Source organism: Sceloporus undulatus, chromosome 4, assembly GCF_019175285.1.
Source record: "Sceloporus undulatus isolate JIND9_A2432 ecotype Alabama chromosome 4, SceUnd_v1.1, whole genome shotgun sequence".
Classification (NCBI taxonomy): domain Eukaryota; kingdom Metazoa; phylum Chordata; class Lepidosauria; order Squamata; family Phrynosomatidae; genus Sceloporus; species Sceloporus undulatus.
The window spans coordinates 232,689,265-232,714,674 of NC_056525.1; the positions used below are offsets into that span (position 1 = coordinate 232,689,265).

At 39.6% G+C, this 25,410-nt stretch overlaps 1 protein-coding gene across 1 annotated transcript; it reads right to left on the bottom strand.

The window, feature by feature from the left end:
* Window positions 1-5,822: 5,822 nt before the first annotated feature.
* On the bottom strand, window positions 5,823-23,665 carry LOC121927835 (transcription initiation factor TFIID subunit 2-like). The gene is made up of 4 exons (XM_042461769.1): window positions 23,403-23,665; window positions 22,441-22,587; window positions 21,906-22,011; window positions 5,823-7,277 (listed from the first exon to the last, which is right to left on the bottom strand). The coding sequence occupies exons 1-4, from the start codon at window positions 23,430-23,432 to the stop codon at window positions 7,012-7,014; spliced, it is 549 nt and encodes a 182-aa protein (XP_042317703.1). The 5' UTR covers window positions 23,433-23,665; the 3' UTR covers window positions 5,823-7,011.
* Window positions 23,666-25,410: the final 1,745 nt, after the last annotated feature.

Here is a 25,410-nt window from a genome sequence, read left to right on the forward strand (position 1 = left end):
TGCCAGAAGAACAGACCGCCATTGATCAGAGGTTGTTAAGCTAGGTTTGGGGTATTAGGCCAGGAGATGACACTTAGTTTGCACTCATAACTAAGTCACCAATGTAGGTTCTTGGCTATCTTGTGGTATTTTAAAAGATCCACATCTTAATCTGATGTAAGCTTTTGTGGAGTGCAGCCAGAGGACATATGCCTCTGAATAAGTAGGCTGCAGCCTGTGCATGTTTGTGCCAACTGAAACTTGTTAGTCTTTAAGATGCCACAAGACTCTTTGTTGTTTTTGGACAGAAAGGTGAACTCTGTAAAGTAGAACACATGGATCACTAACTTGCTCAGACTGCTCCTGAACACTAAACTCCCTAATGTTCTGTACATGTGTAAACATACCCGAAGCATGACTGTTTGTGATGATGATGCTGAGCTAATCTCTTATTTTAAAGAAAACATTTCAGTACACACACACTTATTTTATGATGTTATCAGTAAAAGGGAGTAAGCATCCATTGCAAGGAATGTTTGTTGCATTACAAACATAGCAAGTATGTGGCAAACAGAACAAAGAGAGTTAATGGTCTTAACTTACTGGCCAAGATATAGTCTATACTGAAGAACACTAAACAATAAGGGGGAAACAGGAAAGTTCTGGTATTCTGCCAAAACATCACTCAAACAAACATGCCTTGACATAGGCAAAAGTCACACAGATCTTGGGGTGGCAACGTGGCTACAGTTACATGTGCTTCAGAATATGAGATTTCCAGTGTATATGGAGCATAAATCCCTGAAGCATATATTACAGAGTTGACATCTGGCGTCCCCCAGGGCGCCATTCTGTCCCCCATACTGTTCAACATTTACATGAAGCGGCTGATGACACCCAAATATGTTTCTCTATGCCTCCGACTGCTACAGTGACCAAGGATGGCATCTCTCCTCTGAATGCTTGCCTTGAGTTGGTAATGGCTGGATGAGGGGAAACAAACTGAAGTTGAATCCAGAGAAAACGGAGGTACTTGCAATAGGAACCTCAGGTCTAGGGAAGGAAATTTGTCAACCTGTCCTGGAAGGGTTCACACTTCCCCTGACGGACGAAGTTTGCAGTTTGGGAGTACTCCTGGATCTGTCTCTACAGTTGTCATCTCAAGTAGATGTGACGGCCAGAAGTGCTTGATACCAACTTCGGTTGATAAGCCAACTGTGTCCCTACCTGGACCGAAAGGACTGAAGCAGTGGTACATGCACTGGTGATTTCTCATCTTGATTTCTGTAATGCGTTCTACATGGGGCTACCCATGTACCAAGTTCGGAAGCTTCAGTTAGTACAAAATATGGTAGCCAGATTGGTCACCGGCTCCTCAAGGCTTGACCATATAACACCAATTTTAAAAGATCTTCACTGGCTGCCAATTTGCTTCTGGGCACAATAGAAGGTGTTGGTTATTACCTTTAAAGCCTTACATGGCTTGGGCCCGAGTTACTTACGGGAATGCCTCGCCCTACATAATCTGCCCCGCACTCTCATAACAACGGGGAAGAATTTGCCCTGCCCAGACCCTTGGCCATACTCTGGAATTAAAAACAACTAACTAGGCTCAACTTCCTAAAGAGCTTTTACCATAGCTGCGCAAAGATTGTGGAATAGTCTCCCAGAAGAGATCCGTCTTACTACCTCCTTGGAGACCTTTAAGAGGGCAGTTAAGATGGATCTCTTCCGGTGAGCATACCCACCCGATCTTGTATAAGACACACAGATCCACCTCCTTGAACAGGACTGGAATATCTTTATTCCACAGTCGCTTTTTGATACCTTGTTTTTAATTGCTAATTCTTTATGTATTTTATTGTTGTGCTTGTACTTGTATTTTTTGTAATCCCGCCACGATCCATCCGAGAGAGGCAAGAAAATATAAATAATAATAATAATAATAATAATAATAATAATAATAATAATAATTAATAATTATTATTATTATTATTATCTTCACTACAATGTTCTGCCTATACTGCATGTCCTCTAATGGCTTTCAGGTGGTTTTGGGACTCAGAGTGTTGTTTTTGCCCTTTGAGGTCTTTAATTTGTATTGGCTGACTCATGGCTCTCAAGTCACTAGTGAGAGGGTTTTTTAAAAAAAAAATTTATTACAACAAACAAATAACAACAACAACGAAAAAAGAAATAAAAAAATACAACAAACCAAGAAATAAGGAATTACTGCCGTATCGACTAATTGGTCGAATACGGTAGAGTCCCTCATATAGTTGTAGAATGTGTTAGAGAAAATAGGGGTTCCAGCACTTCCTTAATATTTCAACAGTCATATAGACATTACCTAAAACAGATCTTTATTTATCCCCCATATGTTACTCCAATATGTCACAATGGGATGCCAGTTTTTTTTCCATATTGAGTCATGTTCCTGTTTTTTATTTCTTTTTCATTTCGTGTATTCTTTGTAACCACTATTCCATGCTGGGTGTCTCAGCTTTTTTCCATATAGCTGCTATTTCTAATCTTGCAGCCGTGATTAGATAGAATAGTATTTTCCATATTTCATTTTCTTTGGGGTTCTTCATCAGTGTTGTCATATTTAATAAGTAAATCTCGGGTTCCTTATTAAATTTAATCTTGAATATTTCTTGTATTGCTAAGTGAACCTTTTCCCAGAATTCCTCAATCACCTCGCAGGTCCACCACATATGATACATAGTCCCTCTGGCCTTATTACACCTCCAGCATCTGTCTTCTTGCATATTGAACATTTTCTTAAGTTTAGTAGGGGTAAGATACCACCTACTAAAGCTGTCTGTCTAATGTAGTTAAGGGGTAGACAATTTGTGACCCTTCAAATCCTGTTCAACTACAGAGTCAATGGTAGAGATGGAAACAAATAACTAAAGATCCTGAGTTGTAAAGATATATCATCAAATGCTAAAGTTAGGATTGTCCATGCCACCGTATTTCCCATTTCTATGTTTGGTTGTGAAAGCTGAACAGTGAAGAAAGCCGATAGGAAAAAGATCTGATGTGCTGGAGAAGAGTTCTGAGAATGGACTGCTAAAAAGACCAGTGGATGGGTCCTAGAATAGATCAGGCCCAAACTCTCCCTAGAAGTAAAGATGACTCAACTGAGATCATGAGAAGGAAGGACTCACTAGAAAAGACTATAATGCTTGGTTAAGTTGAGGGCAATAGGAAAAGAGGAAGACTGCATTCTAGATGGATAGACTCAGTCAAAGAAACCACAACCATAAATCTGCAGGAGCTGAGCAGGGCAGGTGAGGATAGGTGACTTGGAGGTCTCTCAAACATAGAGTCGCCATGGGTTGGCACTTAACAAAAACAACAAATATTTGAAAAGGGTTTTTCCCAAATATCAGGAAATCCTGCTGAAGATAATCCTTGATGGGCAAGAATCCTTTCAATTCCGGCCTCATTCTGAATGAAAAGTGCACATGTGATGCAAATGGTATAATGAAGTGTCTTCTTCCTAAACTTGTTTTCTTTGAATACATTTGCTGATTGCTCAGTGTGTTGACTTTGGAGTAAGTCCCACTGGGCACATTTTTTTTAATGGTCAGGGCTAATAATATAAAAATCACTGTCAGGAATTTATTTAATTTCCCTCTGACTTTACTGTCTATGGTCTAGCCCCATATCCATGTTTTCATCATGGCAAATTGCCACCAGTACAACCAGGGCTGCATTCACACTGCAGAAATAGTTTGACACCACTTTAACTGCCATAACTCAGTGCTCTGGAATTCTGGGAATTGTAGTTTTTTCTGGTACCAGAGTTTTCTGAAAGAGAAAGCTAAATGTTTTCCCAAACTACAGTTCCCAGAATTCCATGTCACTGAGCCATGGCAGTTAAAGTGGTGTCAAAGTGGATTATTTTTTGCAGTGGATGAATCTTGCCAAGAAAACCCCATGGTAGGGTCACCTTAAGGTTGCCGTAAGTCAGAAACAACTTGAAGGCACCAAACAATCACCACCACAAACATTTCATCATACCAACAACTAGCTGCTTGCAGCACCCAGCACATTTTGCCAAATGGTAAGACTAATCATGCTAGAATCAAATGTGAAAGCAGTTACTTTCAGCCCACTCTTAGCCATACTCTGGATTACCTCCCAAGAATTTTGATAATTAGACTAATTGCTACATCAAGTCAGCAAGTCTTCTGAGAGCTGAATTTAGAAAATCACATTTAATCAGGGATTCATTTTAAAGATTACGATGGGAGTGCGAAAAAAGCACTTTCCCTCTGAGTGGGCAGCCTAGTGACATGAATGACAGGATTTCATTCAAAAGCCCCTGCTGCCCTCTACAGCACAAGAACACCGCCATGTGATTGCAGTGAGTGTGTGTGTGTGCACTCTCAAGTTGCCTGGGGACCTACCACCCCATGAATTTCATAGGGTTTTCTTAGGCGAGGAATACTCAAGAGTGGTTTTGCCAGTTCCTTCCTCTGAAATGTAGCCTACAGCACCTGGTATTCATTGATGGTCTACCATCCAAGTACTAATCAGGGGTGACCCTGCTTAGCTTCCAAGATCAGACAGCATCTGGTGCCTTTAGGGTATCAAGGTGGCAATACATAATTGTTCATTTTTCTAATGTATGTCCCTCCCATGCCTCAGGCCAAGGCTGATTTCAAAGACACTATGACTAATCAGTTTAACACCACATCAAGTCACAGTATACCAGTTTCATGGCCTTTAGAAAGAAGAAGGATACCTTTGTAGGTGAGTCCAACCTACTTCAAAATTAGATGAAGACCTTTTTTCCCTTGGCACCCTAAACTCCAAAAGGATCAACTGATCACTGACATCACAATCATTCTGAAACCAGGCAAGGCATTAATATATGCCCAAGCAATTAAATACCTACTCAATTTTATTTTGTTTTTGTGTGTTCTATCGTTTGTATGAAAATTGTTGCTGTTCATTAAATTGTGTTTGCTGTTACAGTCTGTTAGGTCTTTGTATGGTGCCTTGGAATCTGTCCAGATGAAAGGAAACGAATTAATTGGAAACACTGTGCAAATGATGGCTTTCACATGAGGTTTGGGTCAGGTTAAACCACCAAAATTTGCTTTTAGTGATTTGAATGGAGTGCAGGACTGCTATTCCAAGAAATGATCAGTGCCAGTCCCCAGTTCTGATGTTTCCAGGAAATAGGCACTTGTAACCAACAATCACAAACATGGTACCAGTCCCTGGCCCATTAGGAAAAAACAATTGCTGGTCCCTCACAATAGATAGCCTAGAATCATAGATCTGGAAGAGACTACAAGAGCCATGCAGGAACTCATGGTCAAAGCATCCCTGACAGATGGCCATCCAGTCTGTGTTTAAAGACCTCCAAAGAAGGAGACTCCATCACTCTCTGGGGGAGTGAAATCTCTTTTCCTGTAGCCTGCATCCATTGTTCTGGGTCCTATTCTCTGGAGCAGGAGAAAACAAGCTTGAGAAGCATTGCTATAATGTTCACCCTGTTTCTCTTTTACGGATATCACATAGTATTGCTTCTGATTTGTACTGAAGGCAAGATAATATTCCCAAACCAATATCGAACCAGTGAGAACATGAGCCAAAATACAGCAAAGACATTACTCTAATGATGTAAAACACTTACTCCAGCTGCCAAAGGCTGGAGGACAATTCCACCTGCACATCGAAAGTCACATACTGTAGCTTCAAGCCAGACAGAAATAATACACAAGTTTGATTGGCAGAATTTACATTTCTTTCTCTTTCCTGACTCATGTTTTTACAGTGATAACAAAGCACAGCAAAAATATATTACGCTCAACAGCAGATTGTATAAAAAGTATTTATTAATGAATTCCTTCTCTTTTAAAAAAACGTATTGGGCCCCTTGTCCCTTGTCAAGTGTCTCTTTTTGCCAATAAGCTGTATAACTAAAAATAATATACATACATATCTAGGTTTTTTTTTAAAAAAATATCTTAATTTAAATGTGGAATTCACAAGAAAAACAATGAACTTGATTATTGAAGCATCTCACAATGTTCCAGAAAACTGTGGGTGACTGGAAGAAAGAAAGAACTAATGCTATACTGATGCAAAAGAAAAATGTTAGAAAGCAGTCCCAATTGACATAATTATCAAAATGTGCAATGAAATACTTAACTGGTTATTATACAATAAAACAGCGTACTTCTGGACATTTCAGGAGGATTTTGTCACAGTTTCTGAGCAAATTTACTAGAAACAAGTGAGTTTAAAAGTCTTTCCACTGGGTTTCCCCATGATCAGTGTATTTTAAAGGTTAATTGAAGTTTTATGGAAAAGCCTCCTATGCCAGTTTCATGAGGGTTTGGTTTTGCTTGAGCTTCATTATATAGTTATGAGTCTAATTACAGGGCACACAGTAACTTTTTTAAAGGAGAAAAGGGTTATGGAAACAATTGCCAAATGCATCTCTGCTTTGTAATTGTTTTATAAAATCAGTGTCTTAAAATAAACAGCTTGTAACTGAATATGTTTTTAAGGAATTAAAACAGTGGCAGAACACCTGAAAATAATATCTGAAGAGACAGCTCCATGAGGTTTACATTAAGTTATACAACACTCTCCACAACTGCAGCTTTTGCATAAGGTTTGGCAGTAGGTTTTTCTTTAATATATACTTCCCACTTCAGGACTCTCATCAAAAGTTTAAAATATAATTTATTCAGACGGGATACCCAGGCAACCTCTTAGGCTGCAGATTTAGGACACAGGTATATAAGCATTACTGCTCCTTTCAATGGGAAATATAAAGTCGCTGGATCGAGAACACTGTCACAGAGATTGGCTCTGAATGTAAAATCACCCTCTTTCCTTCACTCCAAATTGATCATTGTGATTAGCCAACAGAAGAGAAACTTGGAATTTCAATCTTAACCTGGTATCTGATCCACAACTGTTGCTTGCATTTTGCCACAACGAAAAATGAACATGTACATAGCCTGCAAATGTTCTGTCAACATAGCGTAGTTGGCTTCAGTCAGACAGGGAGGGAGAGCGAATGGACCGTCCACTGGCAGGGCTGTTGGAGAAAGTGAAAGGCTCCTTCTCTTTTTCCTTGCTTTCATGTTTGTGTTTATGCTTATGCTTGTGTTTGTGTTTTTTCTTTTTCTTCTTGTGCTCATGATGGTGGTGGTGATGGTGCTCACTGTGCTTGGATGAACTGGACTCTTTAGGAAAACCAGACAGTGGTGTTGCAGGCATTGGCAACATGTTCAACTCGAGTGAGGACTGTTCTTTACCTGAAACAAAAAGGCAGATGTTCCATTTTACAGCAACACAGCACATAGGAACTGCAAAAACTGGTGGTTCAGTCATACTCCTCTTGCATACAGAACATGCATCACATCTAGTTTTCAAATATTTTGTATGACAGCTTTAGTTTTATTAGCAGTTTTCACACTATAAACTGAGAATTTATTATTATTTTATTCATGTCCTGCTCTTTCCCCAATAATGGGATACAAGATAGATTATAAATCATTAAACCATTACAGATAAAAAATATATGAAAACATAAGTAATGTTTGTTATATGTGCATATATAAAGTACCATGTTGTGTGTGCGGGTATAAACCAATTAAACCATGTATACAGTTAAAACCATGTAACAGCCAGCCATGTAGAATGCCACCTCCCTTTCTTACCATCAAACAAGCCTGGGAAGACAGTGGGACAGAGACAAGGGTCTCTAACAGCTCAACCAACTTTATATAGGGAGTTGGAAGGATACAGTCCTTCAAATAGCCTGGACCCTAGCCATATAGCGCTTTATAGGTCATAACCAGCACTTTGAATTCGACTTAGAAACCAGGTGGTAGACAGTGCAGCCGTTGCAACAAGGAAATTGTATGCTCCCTGAACCTGGACCCAGGTAACAACCTGACTGCAGCTCTTTGGAGCAAATGAACTTTCTGAGCAATTTTGTCACACATACAGCTCATTTTAGTAATCCAAATAGGATGTAACCAAATTACACAGTGCAATATAATGTTTTACAATTTTAACCATTTAAATCCATGGTACAGTCCACCCTTGGCTTACGCGGGGATCTGTTCCGGACCCTTCCGCGTAAGCCAAATACTGCGTATGTTCAAACCCCATTCAAGTGAATGAGGCTTGGGCATGTGGCGGCGTGTGCGTGCCATGGGCACGCACCCCATTCATTTGAGTGGGATGTGCCGCCCCTTGCACCTCGCAAGGTTTTCAGCGTATGCTGAAAGCTGCGTATGACGGGGCCTACTGTATATTCACATTAATGAAGCTTTTTAAGGACTGCTAAAACTGTGTGTGTAAAAATGGTATTACAGCCACTATCAGTTTTCGTCACCATAACTGCACAGTCAGGGGATATAAATGGAGGTGGGAGAAGCACCTATTGCTCAACAAAAAACACATGATTTCAGGTTTCTCAGGTTCATTCCACAGGACCTCTGCTTGAAGAGAGCAAGACAGATAAAGTCCTTAGCAAGGGAGATAAGTTTATCACCCAAAGAGCTGTTATCAGTCAGAATACAAAATATGTGACCAAGTATAGTAGCCAGTATAAAAATACAGCGACTTCTTATACCTTTATGCTCATTTTTACAGATGGAAATCTGACACCACAAGTGAAACTACAGCTAAAATGTGACATGAGCCCCAGTGTCCCACAATCCAAATTCAACACTAAGTCTCTCACAGGCATTAAAGACACATGGGTCTAATGCAGTTCTATTCTGTATAATTCTCTGAACAAGAATCTGAAGGGGAAATGAAACATGGGTCTAACCCAATGTAATGTTGAAGGTAATCAACACTAGAAGGACAAGGATAATGTAGTTGTTCTTTTGGTGCTTGGGTGTGCTACTACTTTTGCAGTCAGTGGTGCTACCAGCTGCACAGCTGGAAAGTATACTGGATTCACCCTGGTGTGTAGTCCAGAACTACATATCCAGAAGCCTGCTATTTGCAGTAGTGACAGTGAACTGAGACCACTGAATCCTCAAACAAGCATTCAAGATAAGAAATGGGTTCCACTGCTAAAAAAACTGCAATATTCTAACCAGAGAAATAACTAGAACTATCTCTCCTGGGACCAAATATTACTTCAAAAGAAGAAAGAAAGAGGCTTTATCCAGACTGGCACTTTGTGCTGGCCTGGATGCATGCTAGGGTTGCCTCGGGACGCCCCGCAACCCTAACACATAGCTCCGTTGGCATAATGGCAGTGCCCTGTATACACGGGGTGCTGCCATTATGAAGTCACGGCTGTGCCGTGTCCAAACAGCGTGGCATGGGCATGACGTGTTCACGCCGCATCAGGCTGCTTGTGGATGCCTAACAACGGCTCCGGAAGGAGCTGTGAAACGGAGCTCCTTCCCGGAGGGTGCCTTGATCCCGCGGCAACTAGATTGCTGTGGGAACAGTACCAGGGGGAAAGGGGCTGAGTAGCTGCGGCTCCTGGCTGCGGTTCCCAAGGTGTCCTGGGGCATGAAGCCCCAAGGACACCCCTTTTCGGGACCAGGGAGAAGTGGCATTTTGCAGCTTCTCCTTGGTCCCAAAAAGCGCCGGATTGGGGCCTTTGTGCTGCCGCTGTGGCTGTCCTGGCCCCAATATCTGGCACAAAGGGGTGGTCTGTATCCCGCCAGAGAGACCAAAACATAGGGACAGGGAAGAGAGCTAGAGAGAGAATTACAGTGGGGTGCTGGAAATGACTTTCATCAAGTTGCAAACTACCAATTTATTCCCAAACTGTTTTATTATGAACATGATTAGGACTACTCTAGGATGAATTAGTTGTGGCCTAAATTTTGTTTGCTGGAAGATAAGTTATCACACATTGCAATAACAGGATTCACAGAAGAGACTATGGGGATATACTGTAACATAAAGTTACATAAACTTTAACTTTAAAAGCTCAATAGCGGACTGACCCATGCCACTCAGTATTTTCATGCCCTGATGCAAAGACCATTTTCCCTCTTGACCCAAGAACAATGCAAGGTTTGTACAAGTTTTGTGGGTCTAGAATCCAAGTTAAGACACTTTAAGGTCATACTGATGGAAGCGGTTGCTAAGAGATGCTGCACAAAGTACCCCCTAATCACATGAGATACAAAAACATCACACAACCCGTTCACAGCTTCAAATCTCAATTTTCTAAGCCCTTTCAGGATTTCTGGGGCTGGTAAGAATTTCTATTTAACAGGTTGCAGAAATTAAGTCTAAAAATGTTATGACAAAGTCGTACACACACTTATCATACATACATTCACCTATGTGAGGAGAGAGCACTTCTATAGCCCTACATTCAGCTGAATTATATTTCCTGAGCAATATTAAAATGCCCTGTAATCAGACTTTCCAAGTACTCAGCATTTGTGACAGTAGACTGGAGACTCTGACTACAACTAACCATGAATGAGTGAATCTAGGACAAGATTACATCTGGATAAACACATGTTTAATTTCATTTCATTTTCTATAGCACAATTTTTCCAAGTTCAGGATTATTCCACTCCATTCTCATAACAAACCTGAGAGACAGTTGTTAAACTGAGAGAAAGAAAGGGACCAGTGCTTCATGGTCAAAAATATTTGAACTCCAAACCCATGGTAAATTCTACATTATATACTACTACAGTATATTAACTTTTCCATTCTCTGTAAGCATTTTAGAGTGTTAGAAACAAATTCAGCAGGGCTCTTCCTGTTTTTATGGTATCTACACTAAAAACCTAAATTTCAGATGAGTAAAGCTACAGAAAACAACTTCCCCCCTTCTTTAGCAAACAAGAGAACACATTCACTCTATACTAATGCTGAGCCAAATTTCTGATGTCATAAAATGTCTTACAGAGCTTCACAATTATACATTTTTAGGTTGTAGGAAACGTGTGCTGGGAAAGTGGGGGAAGTGCTGAAAATAAACCCATGTGCCTTTATTTCTGATCAGCGTAGAAATGATACTCAAAATGTATTTTTCAGGCTAATTATGAAGATCAAAGAGAGGAGGTAATGCTCTCTAATATGTGAAGGCCCATAGTGTTTAGAATTTAATAAATGAGATCTTTCCAGGAATCTGGAGTATATTGTCTCTTCAGTGTTACCAACTCTTTAATGTGCTGAATTTCTTGCCTTGTTCTATTCCCAGACAAGCCTCTGACCACATGATTATAGCTTCTACATTACAGGCTTTGGGTCTAACTATGAAGCTGTCATCCACAATTCATTGCATGAACATAAAAAGTGCACCCTTGATGATTTGGGTACACACATCTAACACATGCTAAACCATACCAGATTTCAGAGTCATTTCAAAACACAAGTTTAAAAACCAAACGTAAAAGCACAAAATGAATTTTGTAGTCTATCAGAGAATATGCTGGTGCATATCAAGATCAGATAGAATTAGGACAGGTTCCGGTTGAAGATAAATAGATAAAGCTTTAGTTGTCATAACCTTGTTGAAGAAGTCGGAGGAGTTGGTTTGTTTTTTTCAAGTAAAATATACTATTTGCAAGGGATAAATAATGGTGCTTCCCCCCAAGGAAGTCTGTATAGGATTGAAGTCTAAACAACTTAAATCAAACTGTGTAAAAATAAGCCTGTAATAAGCTCTCCGAACATTTTCTGAAGTGCAGTGGCAGATAAATCCCAATCTCACTGGGCTGCAGGCTTTGCCTCAGGAACGTGTATGCTTTAGCATACAAACAGAGGTTAAAATATTTTTAAATTTATTTTATTTTATAATATTTGTTTACTGCCCTACACAGTTAAAAAAATCATCTATCAACAAAGCAACCAATATGAATAATGACCTCAGCAATACTTAGAGTTCATGGCCTTCGATGCAGATACCTACCTATCTACCGACAAAGGAAATGAACAACATGAAGCCTGCTTAAAATGTTATCTTGCTAAGACCCTGAAATTTAGCTATACAGTATTAACTTCCTCACCAGCAGGTATTCTTCAAAATGCCTACCAGCACTCCAATTGCAGTGATGCACCACACTAAAAACACAGCATGAAACATATGAGAGGGAAGCCCAGCTACAAATAACTGTCTGTGAGACAAAGCACTCATAAAAGGTCCTCCCTTTGACATAGTTTAGAAAATATCAAAGTCTCATTAATTTGGGGGATGCTCAAGACCCCTTAAAACTGAATAGTTTTTCTTTTCAAGTACCATTATTGAGAATGTAGCTACAGCAGAAGATTGACCATGTATGCTAACAAAGAGCAACTACTTCCTTCTATTCCCTTCATGCCCCTGCTCTTTCAAACTCAATTCTCACCCTGAAATGTGCTTCCTATAGCTATTTATAAATCCCAGGCCATAGCATTTTACTTCTCAACATGTCTGGACAGTTCTATTTGATTGTGTGCAATTCTTTGCAATTAACAAAGGGCTCCGACGGCTTCCCCTTCAAATTGTTCTAAAGAAAATGCATTGACAGTGTATGCCAGGCTGCCCTGCTCTCCAAATGGCTGAAGGGACTGAATCAGACCCTTGTAATAGCTGTCTGAAACCAACACAGAGGGCGAGGTACTGAAGTTTGCTTTTGAAGTGATTGCTAATACTCTCTGGAACAGAACATGCATTATACTAGCCTATTCACTTGGCACCTTCCTCTAGTTTTAGATGTTCAGAGGCCAGCATAATTATTAGCTTCACTATGAAACAGATGTTTAGAATCAGGAGGGGGAAAACTGTCTCTATGGAAAGGAGCCAACAGCTTCCCAATACCTGACAATGGAAGCCTCTACGGACACTACTGACCAGAAATGTGGAAGAAAAGAACTGCTGCAATTTGCCTTTTGATCTAACATCATTTCATCTCATTTTGATGCTGGCTCATGACTATTGCTTTTCTGGCCATTGTGCTTTAGGGCTGGATTAAGAGCTTCAGAGACCCTAAGCTCGTAAAAGATTTTGATGTCCCCATATATATCTCATTCAAAATATAAACAATAATAAACCGTAAAATAAAATTCTATTTTTTGAAATGAACCAAAGCTTACAGTGCAATGAAACATAATCTTTATTTTTGCATATTTACACTTCATTTATATTTGAAAGGTTTTCTCCAGATGAGAATACCCCCTGTCTGGCAACACTGTACTGAGCGCCACTGCACTCGTTCTCAGCGGACAACTGAACAAGACAGCCAACTTGAACTAGATGAAAATGAGTTTCGGTGGACTGTGTGGCACTTTACCAGTTACCAGATTTTTGTTGTGTTCTAATTTTGTTATATTCCCAAGATTAATGTATGTAATTAACCTCTATTGTTACTACTTTATTTTTATTTTTATTATTATATATAAGTATGTATGTGACTTTTCATTTATTATGGGAGACATTTTTTGTAGAACTCAGTTCCAGGTACACCTTTGGAAGTTTTACACCATATGGTCCATGATAAATCCAGCAGTGGAAAATTTCTGTGGTCCTCCTCACCCCACTTCTCTTGATGTCATAAGCATATGCTTATTTTGCTTAATGGTTAATCCAGCCCTGGTATTAATCAATATAAAGGGATGCTTTTTCAATGTGAAGTACTAACCAACATGTCAGTTCTAAACATGACATGTCTTTGGATATTATCAAAACACAGGGGCCAAGGCTGGGAATGTTCAAGGAGCCTAAGTCACTTGAAGATCCAGTCTTCCTTGCATTATGTATTACTTCAAGCCACCCACAAAAAGCCTGATCTTAACCATACCCATATCAAATCCCTATTTCTTTTGTTACCCAGATCAATCCTCATTCCCTAGTCTGAACTAAATTTTGTGCACAGAAATGTGCCCCACATTTCTCTCTCTTCCCATCCTGCACACTGCGCTTCTACATTTACCATTTTGATGGTAAGGAGTGGTAGAAGGAGCTTGAGTAGTAATAACAATTTATTCTTAACCCAAGTACAGTGTTGTGCTAATTATAGTATGTAGACTCATAAAGTAGTGGAACTTACAAAATGTTGATTGATCAAGTTCCAATTCTTTCAAAGGAACCTGTCCTAGCAGGGACTAGCACCTGGACTTAGGCCTTAGGTTAAAAGAGCTAACTGGTGCAATGGATAGAGCTTTCATCTTTATCAATGACTTGTATGAAGGAATAGAGGGCATACTTATCAAATTTGCAGATGACATCAAATTAGGAGGGGTAGCTAACACCCCAGAGGATAGGATCAAAATTAAAAATGATCTTAATAGATAAGAAAGCTGGGCCAAAACTAACAAAATAAATTTCAACAGGGAGAAATGTGAGGTATTATACTTAGAAAAAAAGAAGTGCATGGATATAGGATGGAGGACACCTGGCCTGACAACAGTACATGTGAAAGGAATCTAGGAGTCCTAGTATACTACAAGTTGGACATGAGTCAACAGTGTGATGTGGCAGCTAAAAAGAACAATGAGATTCTAGGCTGCATCAATGGAAGTATAGTGTCTAGACCGAGGGAAGTAATAGTGCCACTCTATTCTGCTTTGGTCAGGCACCACAATTCAAAAAGGATGTTGACAAATTGGAGTGGGTGCAGAGGAGGGCAATCAAAATGGTGAAAGGTCTGGAAACAATGCCCTATGAGGAGCGACTTAGGGAGATGGGTATGTTTAGCCTGGCAAAAAGAAGGTTAAGGGGTGGTATGAAAGCCCTGTTGAAACAAATGAAAGGATGTCATACTGAAGATAGAGTGAGTTTGTTTTCTGCAGCTCCAGGAAATAGGACCTGGAGCAATAGCTCCAAACTACAGAAAAAGAGATTCCACCTCAACATTAGGAAAAATTTCCTCACAGTAAGAGCTATTCAATAGTGCAACAAGCTGCTTCTGAAAGTGGTGGATTTTCTTTCTTTGTAGGTTTTTAAACAGAGGCTGGATGGCCATCTGTGACTGTGTATTCCTGCATGGCAGTGGGTTGGAGTGGATGGCCCTTGGGGTGTCTTAAGTGTAGTCATTTTGATGGCAAATGTGTAAGAGTAATACTCCACCACAACTAATTAAAAACTCAATGATTCTATGATTCATTTTAAATAAGAAACCTTACAAGAACCCCTGCTCAAGAACACAGTTTCCTTATTCACAAATGCAACATGATGCATAAAGTTTTGTAATCAGCAGTATAATGTGAATACTGAAGTTTAAAATGTAGATGGGAATACAGTCTGGTCCTCTGGTTCTTTGATCTGTGGAAGGCAGAGGGTGGAACACTCTTTTCTGTTTTTGAAGATTTAATAGCAAATAAAATCTGTTTTTCCTATTAGATGGCAGATGCTGAATGACATCAGAGGCTTAAAAAAGATATGTACAGTACTGATGTTTTCAAAGCTTCTGCACTTAGGGCAGAGTTATAATTAACATGACAACGACAGATTGGACAGTCAGCAGGGTGTTAATTTTTGCTTTCTGAAGAATGATGTATCTCTTTTGTTGAACGAAAAACTTTATTATTGTATTTAGATTTTGTTTCAATCAAACAGAGCTAGATCATAAAACTTCTACATCAATCAAATTAAAAACTCTAGTGATGGCTATCTGCCTTAAGTTATGGTATTCCCATTTCTGTGAAGTGATGACATAGCAGAAACAGACTGTAAATAAATTAACAGACCCCTCTCCCAAGCAACTATATTGCAATACTACTTGCATTGTGATTTGCATCTGAACAAAGTTTCCATATGCACTAATTCAGGATTTTCTTCCCATACAAACAGGTGTGGAGGACAAAATGTGGATAAGACCTATGGGGGAGGGAGGTTAAAGCTTTTTAACACCTGTCCCTGTTCCAAATGCAGACCAGGGCCCCATGCCAAATTCAAACTGCAAGAATGGCAACTCAGTGGGTTTCGCCAAGAGGAATAGATTGAAGAACAAGCTGCGATACAATTCAAAAAAGAGAAGGTGTGCTTGAGTCTGATATGCTTGGAGTCTTAATTTTAGAGATAATACACTGCCTTGCAATGGTCACCCGGAACAAATGTGAATCCCAAAATAGCTTGTTTGCTACAAGTTTTCTATCTGAATCAGCCAAATGGCCTGAACTACACAGATCTGTACTGTGGCCATATATATCCCAGTTTGTTTGACCTGGAACAATATAGATCACGCAGCTGCTGATATAATGGCCCCTTAAGTACCATCTGTTAAGTTACTGACACAGTTCTCCAAGATGTCTTGTTTATAACATTATATCCCCTACATGGGTGTGTAAGAATAGCGCAAAACAATGATTATGAAACACTAGTAGGGAGTTATAAATATGAATGGCTACATTCATATCTCTCTGTTATTGGAAGCTCCATTTACTCTCTACATCGTGTCTCAATAATAGCAAGTTGTTTTATTATACTATTATTGTCTAGCGTTCATTTAAGATTGGAGAACAATCTTTAGTACACATCTTTAAGTGTAGTCATTTTGGGGATAAATGTGTATGAGTAATACTCTACCAAAATTAATAAAAAAAACTAAAAAGAAATAATTTCTACCTATTACTGGTTTTTAGTCCATTCTTTCAACTGATCTTTGAAAGCCACCTTCACAAGATAAAGTACCAAGTAAGATTAAGCCTCTGTCACAAAGCATTCATCATTGCACATGGGATTTTTTTTGGGGGGGGGTTTGCAATCAAAGCTACTGTTCTAACTCCTTTCCAAGCTTTCTGTTCTGATTTTGGAAAAAGAACCGCTGCTTTATTTTAACTCTCCCCTGTCTGTTGTTTTAGAAAGAAGTAAGAGGTTCCCTTTTATCTTAGGACTGAATTAATACCTCACTCATCACACTCAAACTAGCAGCAAAGTATATGTAGTCGGCCCTTCTTATACACTGATTTTTTATAAACTGATTCAAGCATACACGGTTTGTAAATGTTCAAAAAAAGTAGAAATTTCAAATATCAAACCTTGATTTTCCATTTTTTATAAGGGACACCATTTTGCTATGTCATTATATTTAATGGGACTTGAGCATATGCAGATTTTGTTATACACGGGGGATCTTGGAACCAAACCCCAGCGTATAACAAGGGTCCACTATACACAATTGGGTACAGTTTGTAGAGAAGGGCAAAAGAAAGTTGAGAAGAGAAGCCCAAATTTTACAAGTCTGAGAAATGTTGTCATGAACTGAAAAGTTTAAATATTTAAAGATACATGCCATAAACTATCAGAGATTACTAATGGCTATTCACATCTAGTGTAAATAGTAGTATGTCTCTGTTTACCATTTGCTGGGGTGGGCTACTACTCTCATGTCCTGCTTGTGGACATGAGAATAGTAACCCAAAGAAGTCCCAGAGTAGATCTGTCATGTATCCCCCAGATCCAGGCCACAGCCAAGGCCTGTAGATTCTCTCTCTACAATATTGCTAAAATCCGTCCATTTCTTTCGGCTTCTACTGCCAAGACTCTGGTCCACGCTCTGGTCGTCTCACGACTAGATTATTGTAACCTCCTTCTGGCAGGGCTTCCTTTCTCTCACCTCCGTCCTTTAATTTCTGTCCAGCATTCAGCTGCACGCATTATTACATCCACCCACCGCTCTGACCACATCTCTCTTTTATTACCATCCCTTCACTGGCTCCTCTTCCCATTCCGTATTCAGTATAAGCTCCTGTTGCTGACTTCTAAAGCCCTCTATGGGCTGGCCCCTCCTTATTTATCAGACCTTCTTTCTCCTCATCTTCCCGCTTGGGCTCTCTGTTCTGGTAGTCAAGGTCTGTTGTCTCAGCCCAGGATTTTCTCTGCCCTGTCCCAGATTTGTCCTTTTCACTTGCTGTCCCTCATTCCTGGAACCCCCTTCCCCCACGAGCACAGGTCATCACTTCTTTAACTAGTTTCAAAACTGAGTTGAAGACTATCCTGTTCAGAGAAGCATTCCCAGGCATTGCGTGATTATTATTTGCTATTTGGCATTGTTAATTTGTTCCCTGTTTTATTGAACGCTTTCCTGTATTGTTATGTATTATGTATATGTATTATGCTATTATTTCTTAGATTGTACGCCATGGGCAGGTTTACTCTTATCTATTTTACTGTTTGCATGTACAGCACTATATAAATAAAGCATAATAATAATAACTGAATGCTGGATTAGACTGTTCTCACCAGCCAAATGACGATGTCAGAACTGTTGCAGAAAATATTCAGGTTGATGTGGATGATTCATTCAGCACTGGACTCATCAAAAAGGAAAAAGCAATGTGATGTGAGCCGATTCACCACACCAGACAGTGTGATTGACTGAGAAAAACCAGACAGAGATAAAGTAGGCTCACCCAAATATAAAAAAGCAAAATGGTCTGTGATAGACTGTTTTAATGATAGATGAGATATACAGTGTACACAATACTGCATTTAAAAAGAAGATAAAGGTAAGGGGTGGGTTGTTTTTGTTTTTAACTGGTCAAGTGTACTGCTAGATTTCTTTTCCCAACCACACAACCCTCCATTCCACCCACCTTTTACAAACAGTCTAACACAGCTATCCCTCTGACTCCTACATTTAGTCCTGGGACAGAAAAGAAACCCAAGTAATACACTCAATATATCACAGGTCAACTAACACAGGTGAGTTTTAGAAAAGCTGACAAACACATAGATTGGACATGAAAAGCCATCCCTAGTATACAATGATTGGACTCCTTCCAGATCTACTGCAACTATAGATAATATTTTAATAGGCATTTTTAGCTTTTCTGCAAGACTATGATCTTCCAAAGGTGGCCTGCAAATTGTAAGATGAAAACCATCTCCACTTCTAAGCATGGGCATGTGCAAACACACTGCAGAAAAAAATCCAGTTTGAGATTGCTTTAACTGTCTTGGCTCAATGCTAGGGAATTTTGGGAACTGTAGTTTTGTGAGACATTTAGCTTTCTCTGTCAGCAAGCTCTGGTGCCACAATATACCAGAATTCCTGAGCACTGAACCAGGGCAGTTAAAGCGGTCTCAAACTGGATTATTTCTAGTGTGTTTTGGACCCAAGTTAAGCTTCAGAAAGACCAGCAATGGTTGGCTCTCTCTACTGCTTGTGAACCTTTAAGATATATTGCTGTGATGTTCTCACTACAAATATGAGCTTGGAAGATTCAGATCCAATGCCCACCATGTTATAAGAGTGTGAAAGAAAGCTAGTAACTATATGCCCAACAAAGTATCAGTGACAAATTAAGTGCTGTAAATGTAGGAAAAATATTTTGCTAGGAATACTTAGCACAGTTTCTTCTGGGAAGTCTTAAACACAATCATATTTTTTTTTCTCGAAAGAGCCCAGCGGAGACAGTGCTAGAGTACATTAGAAAATTGGCTTCAGAACAGGAAAAACACTAGTCATAGCTGGAAACATGTCAAATCTGAAAAGACATAAGCATCCTAGAGGCCACTTTTGGGTCTTCATGACTAAACACAATCTATTTGCAGATTCAGATGAGCTGCTATCCTCTTGACAAATTAAAAACATGACAGACATGCGTGTTAAAGACCCTTCTGTGATCTAGTAGTGCTGGACATGTACTCAGGAGATAAGATTTCACATTTTATCTGTTGTAAGCCCAATGTGTGGTCCCTTTCCCTCAGGCTCAGTCACCTTTAAAATGGAATTATAACTTAAAAATTAGCAAGTATGGGAAATATATATAGTCAGCCTTCCATATCCATGGATTCTGTATTCATGGCTTCATATATATGCATGCATGCCAAAAAGCAAATCTTGATTTTTGTGATTTTATATAAGGGAAATCATTTTATTATGCCATTGTATATAATGGGACCTCAGCATCCATAGGTTTAGGTATCCATGGAGGTTCCTTGATATCAAACTCTAGCATATAGCAAAGGTCCACTGTACAGTATAGTACATGTTGTACTGCTGGTATAATAGAAACATACAGACACAGAAGGCTGGCATATAATTAATCAAAGCACTGCTCTTTCTAGTCCAGTATTCTTTACTTAACGAGAATGTGGGAAAGGTACATTTTTGGACTGCAACTCAGAATCCCCCTACTGGCTAGTGTACTTAGGGAGCTGTAGCCCAAAAAGTACCTTTTCAGGCTCTCTAGCTAGTAATGGCTCTCCAGGGCTTCGGGCTTAGGTATTTTCCAGCCCTGGATTCTCTTCAGCTGGAGATGTTCAAACAGGACATGCTCTTCTCCTGAACACCTTAATAAATGTCACTGTATGCAGCTAGCAGAAATGCAACTGCAAGTTGCCTGTGCTGGTCAAGCTTCATCTGGAATACAGAGATCAGTTCTAGGCATCTTGTTTTAAGAATGAAATAGACAAGTTGGAGCAGATTTAGAGAAGGACAGTGATGATATGAAGTATGGAGAACAAACAGATATGATGAATAGTTGAAGGGGTTAAGTCTATTCAGTTTGGTGACAAAGTATTCAAAGGGAAGACTCTGAATACTTCAAATAGATCTTTGAGGTACTGTATTAAAAGATCACATTCTAAATACCTCAAAGGCTGTCACAGAGGGAGCAGGCCAGTTCTCTGCTGCTCCAAAGAGCAGGATCAGGTCTAATGGTCTGAAACATTAGAAGGAACTTCTTGACAGTAATAAGAATAGGGATTGTCAGCACAAATGCTCTGAATCTGTGCTGCACATTCACTTCTTGGTTTTCTGGAAAGCTAATTGAAATGAATGGGATGTCACCAAGCGCAACTGACTAACATTTAGGACAAATCCTACCAGATATGGCCTAGACTAGTCCATGGTGATGTTGGCAGAAAAGAAATCTAACTTACTTGCAAGCACTGTGTTTGTCAAGTAGCATTTGTTGAGCCTATTCAGGGATGATCTTTCAGAACCAAAAGTAGCCCATACTTTTGTCTTGCTCCCATCTACTCCAATTTGAATGTCTCCTTAGTGGCTGGAAGTGACTTCACTCTTTAGGTCACCTGGGATTGGATTTGTATTTATTTTGCCTAAGATTTTACATGCTTAGCCTGTGCTTGTTCCAGCTGGTGAAAACCTTCCCAACTGGTGAAAGCACATTAAGAAAGTTTGTTGAGATGCTAATTAACTCATGCTCAATGGATGGGGATATTTTAGAGAAATGATTACTAGGCCTATCCTTGACAAAAAATCACAGAAATTTGATGACTTGGGGAACTATTCCAGTCACCTGACTGCTTTTTGGAACCTGGTGCTTGAGAGAGTAGTATTTATTCAGCCCTAGGGACTCTGAAAGTCGATTACCAACCTCTATATAACTTTGGTTTCAGTTCAGCACTGGAAGCAAGTTTATCTTGATCACTCAGATAGAAAACATTCATCAGTAGTGCAAGAACATTCAATCCTGCTAATTCTCCTAGTCTTCTGGCAGTCTTCAATAGCATCAACTATGGTAATTTCTTCCCAACACCATATTAAGAGTTAATGCACTGCTTTGTAATAGTTCCATTCCTTGCCAAAAGGCTGATTTCAGAAAGTGGCTCTGGGAGAATTTTGTTTCTCTTCATGAGAAGGGACTCTTTGAAGTTCAATACTGTCTCTGACATACAGCTTAACATCTACAGACAGATATTTCTGAGCTATTGGGATTAATGGTTTCAGAAGCCAGATGGGATGTACCTGAACAAACATTCTTCACTAGGTCATCCTGCTACCTTAATGGGCTAAACCTGTCAAGGCGTGAGAGATTTTCTGATTTCCCTTGTAAAGGAAGTGAAACAGGATTCAATTTGATCATATAAGAGTACTAATATGGATGGAAGTAGCCATAATTACACCATATATAATCCATCTGTATACTCAGTTTAACTACACCCATAACACCACATGAATGACCAGGACAGTTAAGCTTCACATTGAATAGAAACATAAAGCTCTTGATCAACACACCAGAAATAATTTGCCACCATTTTAACTAACCTGGTGTAGATGGTCTTTCCAGCATATTCAAATGATGGTATATAAAAGCTTGACTATCATGCACTGTGTCCATATCAATCTCTTCTTCTTCTTGAGAGTTTGAGAACTGTAACACCAGAAAACAAGAACAAGACATTTAGGAAATGCTGATTAATCTGTTTTTTGTCACATGAAATATTATTAAAAAGAAATGCACAAATTAAAAAAAAATCTAAACACTGTATTCACAGCCCAATTCTCTAAGCAGCTAAAAACTCAAGGCAGACAGTTCACAGTATTTAAGATACAATTGTTACATCAGTGTTAAGAATGTGGTAGACAGTGGAGGGGTCAATCACAACCTTTGGGTGCTACCAGTTCTGCAGCACTGCAAATTCATAAAATTATTTAATCACTGTGCCCCTTTCACAGAGCATGTTCCGAAAGGGGTGACATCTCTCAGTCATTAAGCACATGATCAAACTAGTGCTATACGTTTTTTTAAGACTGGAGCCACTTCCAACCTGATCCCTGCAACTGCTTACTATTTACTTACTCTTATTTTGAGTTTGACTTTACTGTCTTCAGTCTTCTCAAGTATCTGGCCTGGTTCCAGGGGAGACCCAAGTGGCGTATCAGCCTTTCGCTTCAACCCTTGCTGAAAAGGGATGAGTGTTGTTTCTTTAACAAGATGGTCCTCCTCCTGAAGAAGCAATTACAAAGCAAAAATCTAAAATAATTTCATTTAAACAAGAGTCTATAAGTAGCAAGAACTCAAGGCAAGGCACAGAACATTTCAGAGTATCAGCCTCTGGAGCAGTTCCAGAGAATATGAAGTTCTAATTAAGATATTAAATATCATGTAAATACTGTCACTCTCCAGATTTGCTAAACTGCCAATTCATTCCTAAATAATGGTGGACATTCCCACAGAAAGAGGTCTGGGATATTGGATTCCTGTTTAAGCAAACCTTGGGCCTACTGAATGAGACAGGAGGATATTAATCAATATCAATGCTGCTAGGTTTTCACAAAGAAAAGCCTTTAAGAAATTCTTTTTAATAGTCTCTTCTGAGAAGTGTATTTCCATGAGCAAAAACATGTCAGCCCAGGCATAAAGGCTAATGCAAATTTCTTTTTAATGTTCTCCAGAATACATGTATGAGATAAAGTTTGCAACATAAATATATATCAATGAAATCTATGCCACTGGATACTATGATGCCCCTTGCCCCAAAGAACTGATCTCACAAACCCCTCAAAAAGATAGACAAAAAACAAAGTTTTGGGGGAACATCAATACAGAAAAGCTAATGCTTCATAAATAACTTGCATGTGGATGGGGAGAAGTTTTTTCCCGCTAAAGCAGACAGAACAGATTTATGACTGGCAACAAAGCAAGGTCAGCAGAATGATACTATACAAAAAAAGTAAGGCTTGAAAATGGAAGCTTTTCTTATTGCGGTAAACTGAACTACTAAGAATTCTGCCAAGTTTTTGATAAAAACAAGTGCTTACTGTGCTTTGGAAGCCAACTATTTGACCCATATTGTTTGGAATGCTAGGAGGTTCCGGACCAATTGTCCCAACTTCAGGGATTATGGTAGGATTCAGTACAGCTTTCTTTTCTTTTAGGTTAAGAACCAACCCAAGCTCTGGCAGGGGCAAGCAGGAAGGCCTGCTGAGACCAAACAGCGTGAAGTACAGGTCAACGGCACCGCAGCGCAGCCTCCAGTCGTGGGATGTACCTACAGAGAGCAAAGGTTCTCAGTAATATTCACACACTATCAAGCAGTGTACTTTTTCAAGTGAGACCTGCTGCAAGCTATGATCAATACTGTAGAGAATGGGGTCACACTGTTTCTATGTACCACACCACTTTGCACCAACCCAATCCCAGCAAAAACAATGGGAGACATTACAGTTTGTCTACCATTTTGCTATAAACATGTGTTATAAAATTTTAACTGCAGCTTTGTTCTTGGTTTCAAAAAATGCGATGATCCTGCCTTCCATTGAACCAAATTCAGATTTAAAAACTAGGTCAGCTTCCAAATAAGAGGAACTGTGCAGAACAAGATGACACAAATTTATGCATAGTCCGACAACAAAATACAGGGCTTGTTCCAACAAAGTTAGTATCAGGAGAGAAAAAGCTGCTCTGCTGGAAAAGGATAAACTGAGAAATATTATTAGCAACAACCTAGGCCTCGCCAAACTTCAGCCTGAGCCAATAGTATGTTCTGTAGTACAAATAACCATTTGTAATTCTGAAGTTGTTAAATCAAGCTGGACCAAACAGCAGTTTCACCACCTGGCCTTTCTATTTTATGCTACAAAAAAAACAAAGAAAAAAAACAACACCCTTCATTCATTATATTAGTAATATGTTATCTCTCGCCACACCCATTAAAAAAAGGAAGAACATTTGCTGCAATCACCCAAAATCTTTCTGTACAACCCATGAGCACTTGTTAAAATACTGAAAACTGCAGCCAGTGCTCATCTGAGGTAGGGGTGAGCAAAGTGTGTGTGTAGTTCCCAAGGGTGCCCCTTCAGAAACTCCCATCTCAGATAAAGTTGCCCTAAATGGCAGTACTGAGGAGCACAATTTGCCATGTAAAGGGTATTCCACCACTCTTTCAGAAAAATAAAAAGAGCATTTTATGGCTTAAAACAAATCCCCACTCTAGATATATTTCTGAAAGGGTGGTTCTGAAGATGGAGAGGAGAATGGGACAAGATGCAAGGTAGAGCAAAAAAAATGGGTGCAAAACCCCCAAAGGCCCTCAACTAGCACCCTTTGAATCTCTTTTCTGACTGTCCCAACTCAGAAACAGTGTCCCAGGCCTGTTACAGACTGCGACAATAAAGCTGCTTCGGGTCTCTTTGGAGGTATGCTGTTTAAATGATGCATGCATCCTAAAAATCCGGAAGCTGCACCAAAGCTGCACTCCAGTGCTTAGGAATGGAGTGTGGCTTTGGTGCAACCTCCGGACTCTTAGGACCCATGCATCATTTAAATAGCATACCTCCAAAGAGACCCGAAGCAGCTTTATTTTGGCAGTCTGTAATAGGCTCCAGATGCTTACTGAAGCCAAATTTCCAGAAACAACTTATGACATGGAACCAGAAGTCAATTGTTTTGCCCCAATACACTGCTCCCTCGGGTTACGAAATTAATTCGTTCCGCGGCCGCTTTCGTAACCCGAAAAGCCTTCGTAAGCCGAATTGCCATAGGCGCTAATGGGGAAAAGCCGCGTTTCGTGCGAAAAAGCGCCGAAAAGCACCAAAAATTTTTTTCGTAACCCGAAATAAATTCGTAACCCGGAACAATTATTTCCAATGGGATTTTTTCATATCCCGGAAATTTCGTAACCTGGGTATTTCGTATCCCGAGGTACCACTGTATACAACATTTCAGGTTTACAATTTTTCTCCAGGAATAAATAGATGGAAAAATTTCATTCACAATCCATAGCATTCCCAGTGTACTGTGCAGTTAAATGAGGAAGGAGAATGAGGA

Coding starts and splice junctions, on each gene's coding strand:
- LOC121927835 (XM_042461769.1), bottom strand. CDS start 23,432: ATGGGTCAAATAGTTGGCTTCCAAAGCACA. Junction 22,588..23,402: donor TAGTTGGCTTCCAAAGCACA/GTAAGCACTTGT, acceptor TTGCTTCTTCAG/GAGGAGGACCATCTTGTTAA. Junction 22,012..22,440: donor AAGTCAAACTCAAAATAAGA/GTAAGTAAATAG, acceptor CTGGTGTTACAG/TTCTCAAACTCTCAAGAAGA.